Here is a 4,748-nt window from a genome sequence, read left to right on the forward strand (position 1 = left end):
CTGGGGGCCCTGTAGTTCACACGGGAGGATCAGTTCCTGGTCTCGGCGGGGGCCCTTGACAAGGCCATCCTGCAGTGGAGGCTGTTCGACATGCCTGACCAGGACGAAGAGGAGGAGGACCTGATCGTCGAGGAGGAAGACCCTGACGAGGATGACAACCCCTTCGAGGTCGAGTAGGACCAGGGCGACCAAGCACTAGCCTGCAAGCCTTTCCTCGGCGAAGTGCTACACTCCACCCCGGACGGATTCGTGGCCCTGCCAAACAAGTACAACAAGCTGCCGGACGAGCAGCTCGAGCTGATCTATGCGATCGGCCTGCGCAACCAGTACATCAACGACGAGGTGCGGGGACAGGTCAAGTACTCGGCAGGAGGCAAGAGCGTTGTGTTCCCGACAGCCTGTCTGGGGGTGATCATGGACCGTTAGACTCTGAAGCAGAGGTTCGTGAACTAGCATCGCGAGGACATCGTGGCATTCGCGATGCATCCGGGGCGGAAGGTGGCTGCGACTGGCCAGATGGCTGAGAAGAACAAGCATAACCCTCGGCACAAGATCGTCGATGTGGTGGTCTGGGACACCGAGTCTGCCAAGGAAATCGTGCGGCTGTCAGGGTTCCACACCGTGGCGATCATCTACCTGAGCTTCAACCTGGGCGGGGACAAGCTGATGACCGTGGGCCAGGACTACAACCACACGATCGCCATGTACGAGTGGGCGACCAAGTCCCTGCTGTGGTCCTCGAAGACCAGTCGCAGCAAGCTGCTGGCGGCCGCCTGGAAGAGCGACAATGAGTTCATCAGCTGCGGGGTCAGCGAGGTCCGTCTTTGGAACAAGAACAAGGGCGGGCTCGGTAAGCTGGCCGACAAGTGGGAGGCGCAGGTGTCTGCGGCTTTCCATAATGGCAAGTACTTCACGGGCTGTAGCAAGGGCAATTTGTACTCCTGGGCTGGTAATGCTTCTAGTAAGGGATTCAAGCTGCACAGTGGGAAGGTCCAGTATCTGCTCTCTGCGGAGGGTAGTCTCTACAGTGGTGGGAATGACGGGCTGATCCACGTCATTGACGCCGGCAAGAGCATCACCATCAGCAGGACCATCGACCTCCTGCTGCCCACCTTCCGCAGGCTGAAGGGCATCCTGTCGATCGACGTGATGGAGGGACGACTACTGGTGGGAACCCGCAGCTCCTCGATTTACGAGATCGAGGGGGACAAGGCCAAATGCCTAATGCAGGCGCACGAGAGCGGTGAGCTATGGGGACTGGCCGTCTCGAGCACTTTCTTCTACACGGCTGGCGAAGACCATACTGTCTTTAAGTGGTCAATAATTAGCAAGGGAGCTGTCGCGGTCAGCCATTAGTTTGTTGACCCCATCAGGGCCATCGACTCTCATACCCCTCTCGACCTGGTGGCAGTGGTGTCTGGTAGCAAGGTGCATCTACTGGACGGCAGTGACCTTTCGATCAAGGATACCAAGGAAATCCCGAAGCTGAACGAAAAGCATCCGATTGAAGAGATGAAGTTCAGCCCTGACGGGAAGCATCTGCTGGTTGGAATTGGAGTGCGGAACGGACTGGCCTTGTTTGAGGTCGAAAAGGAATCACTCTCGCCGCCCAAGATCATCGAGAAGCACTCTTTCTCTTCAGGCATTTTGCATCTCGACTGGGACGTGGACTCGCAGATGGCGGTGGTCAATTCGAACGCCTACGAGCTGAAGTTCATCAACCCCGCGGAAGGCACCAGCGTGCGATCCAGCAGTGTCAAGGATGTGGAGTGGAGCAGCTGGACCTGCAAGCTGGGGTTCCCTGTGCAGGGCATCTGGCAGAATGTCGACTACACTGATGTCAACACGGTCTGCCGCAACCATTTTCAGACCTGTCTGGCCACCGGCAATGATGACCAGGTGCTTCGGCTGTTCAGGTACCCTGTGGTCATCGACCGGCAGATCCACCACGAGTACTACGGCCACTCCTCGCACATCACCAAGGCTCGCTTTAACCCCTCCGACGATATTCTAGTCAGCACGGGGGGTAACGACCGGACCATCCTCATCTGGAAGGTCAACGGTGGACCCGCCCAGGAGAACCGCAAGATGTTCATGACAAAATTTCTCAGCCTCAGAGGGGCGGACGAACTGATCGACGATGAGGAGGAGATTGAGTACGATGACCACGAGGTCGACTACCCTCGCAAGCGACAGATCAAGCAAGAGGAGGAAGACGAGGCGAAGGACGACTTTTAACTGGAGGAGGACCTGGGCGACCAGTTTATGGCGATCAAACCTTGGAAGGGGGCTATTCGCGAGCCCACCGACTACTTCTTCAAAGACAAGGAGGTTAGCAAGCCTCCTGCAGTCTAGCTGGAGCTGGAGTACTGTCACGGCTACCGGACCAAGGACTGTCGTAGCAACCTGAAATACATCAGCAAGGGCAGAGTACTGTACCACGCCGCCGCCCTGGGCATCGTGCATGACTCGCAAGCCAACTCCAGCAGTTCTTCAAGAGGCATACTGACGACATCATCTCGATGGCCTTCAGCCATGACCGCAAGCTCGTGGCCACTGGCGAGGTTGGCCCCAAGCCCTTCCTCCACATCTGGGATGTGGAGTCTCTCGAGCCGGTCTTTTCTTCGAAGTTTGTCCTCGAAAAGGGGATCTGCTGCTGCGCCTTCTCGCCTGACAACGAGCTGGTGGCCTGCGCCGCCATCAACGACGATCATAACGTGGCCGTGGTGTCGGTGAAGGGCGGAAGGCTGGCAAACGAGAAGAGCGGCAGGGAGGCGATCCTGGGCATGGCGTGGACCAGCAACTCATAGTTCGTGACGGTGGGCATCAAGCACTACTGCCACTGGAAGATCGAGGGCAAGAAGCTGACAAAGACGAAGGGCAAGGTCAGTCGGAATAACTGCCTGCTGGTCAGCGTGATCGCAGATGGGGACCGGGTGCTCACGGGGTCCGGGGAAAACTACCTGACGGAGTGGCGCGGCACGAGTTCTGCGAAGAAGGTCGACCTGAGCATCTAGGTGGAGCAGAAGCGCGGGGACAGCAAGGCCACCACCCGGGTCCGTAAGCCTATTGAAAGCATACTCCTTACTGAGGAGCATGTCATCGCAGCTGGCAAAAACTGCAAGATCTCCATCCTGGCACGGGGAAAGCTCTAAGTCCTGTCGGAAGTACTTCTTTCAGGCAACCCCATCCTTGACGAAGACTCGGTTTGCCTCTCGATCCGCAGTATCGACTGCCTGGTGGACGGGACCTTCCTGGTTGGCACTCTCGGCTCTGAGATCTACGAGGTGACGCTTTGGAAGGAGGGCAAATTCAGCCCCGGCAAGACGGGAGTCGATTCTTTCAAGAAGATCAATTGCGGACACTACGCGCCCAACCAGAAATGGCTGAACGAAGTGTGGGGGCTGGTCGTGCACCCCGACGGCGAGCACATCCTGAGCTGCGGGGACGATGCCACCCTCAGAGTGCTGCACATAGCCTCCCGGACTGCCAAGGCCATCATCTCCCTGAATTTCGGGGTGAAGGCGATCAACGTCAGGCCGCGAGTCTACATGAACGCGGACCGGCGGGAGGGGTACATGCTGGCGCCCGACCCTGCGACGAAAGACCTAGTGGGATCAGCAAAGGGCCGGTGCCTGTGTGTGAGCGAGAAGTCGCACCTAGTAGGGGTGGGCTGCCTGGACGGCACGATCCGGCTGTTCAACCAGGACTACGTTCCCCAGTTCATAATCAAGCACGCCAAGAAAGAGATCTCGGACATCAAGTTCAGCCCTGACGAGGACCACCTGATAGTGGCCTCGCATGACTCGCATATCTACGTCTACAACTACAACGGAGAGACCTTCGCCCCCACCTACCGTCCCATCAAGAAGCACACCTCCGCAGTGCTGCATTTCGACTTCTCCAAGGACGGCAGCTTCATTCACAGCACCTGCCGCAGCTACGAACTGCTCTTCTTCGAGATCAACCTGGGCAAGCAGATGACTTCGGGTGCCACCTCCCTGCGCAACGAGCTGTGGCACACCTGGACAGTGCCACTCGGCTGGCCCGTCCAGGGCATCTGGCCAGACTTTTCGGACGGCACCGACATCAACGCCGTCGACCGCTCCCACGAGACGGTGGACGGCTCGGAGGTGAACTACCGGCTGCTGGCGACGGGCGATGACTTCGGAATGGTCAAGATCTTCAAGTACCCCAGCCTGCACAAGAACTCGGTCTACGTGAAGGGCACAGGGCACTCCAGCCACGTGACCAACGTGCGGTTCGGACTGGCAGACGAACGGCTCTTCTCCGCGGGGGGAGAGGACCAATGCATCCTGCAATGGCGGGTCATCAAGCACCTATGATCATTTGAATGCGCCCTGAAATCGAGGAGCAGCTGATCGCCCGCTGCGAGCAGCTTAGCCACCAAGCCGAGAGCCTTCAGAAGCGGAACAAGGAGCTCGACTTTCGCAATGCCCAGCTTGAGCTGCTGCTGAAGCAGGCCGGGCAGGGCGGGCAGAGCGCATCTCGGTGCAGGCCCCGGCCGCCTGACGATAAGGCGAAACTGGAACTCAAACAGAAAGAAAAGACGATCCGCTAACTTCAGGAAAGACTCAAGCAAGAAGAAAGCAGGGCCGCCAGAAGGAAAGAACGAGTTGAGTAATCCTTCATAAAATTCCTGGGCAGAAAGCCGGGCACCTAGGACGCGAAGTACCTGCCCATGATGGAACACTACCACCACGAGCTGCTTCTCTAGACCCAGAAGT

At 58.0% G+C, this 4,748-nt stretch overlaps 1 protein-coding gene across 1 annotated transcript; it reads left to right on the forward strand.

Annotated features, from left to right (window-relative positions):
• Positions 1-2,522: 2,522 nt before the first annotated feature.
• LOC127594720 (echinoderm microtubule-associated protein-like 6) lies at positions 2,523-4,346 on the forward strand. Its single transcript, XM_052056499.1, has 3 exons — positions 2,523-2,732; positions 2,811-2,985; positions 3,181-4,346. Exons 1-3 carry the CDS (start codon positions 2,523-2,525, stop codon positions 4,344-4,346), a joined length of 1,551 nt encoding a protein of 516 aa, XP_051912459.1.
• Positions 4,347-4,748: the final 402 nt, after the last annotated feature.

Source organism: Hippocampus zosterae, unplaced genomic scaffold (assembly GCF_025434085.1).
Source record: "Hippocampus zosterae strain Florida unplaced genomic scaffold, ASM2543408v3 HiC_scaffold_226, whole genome shotgun sequence".
In the NCBI taxonomy this organism is placed as follows: Eukaryota; Metazoa; Chordata; class Actinopteri; order Syngnathiformes; family Syngnathidae; genus Hippocampus; species Hippocampus zosterae.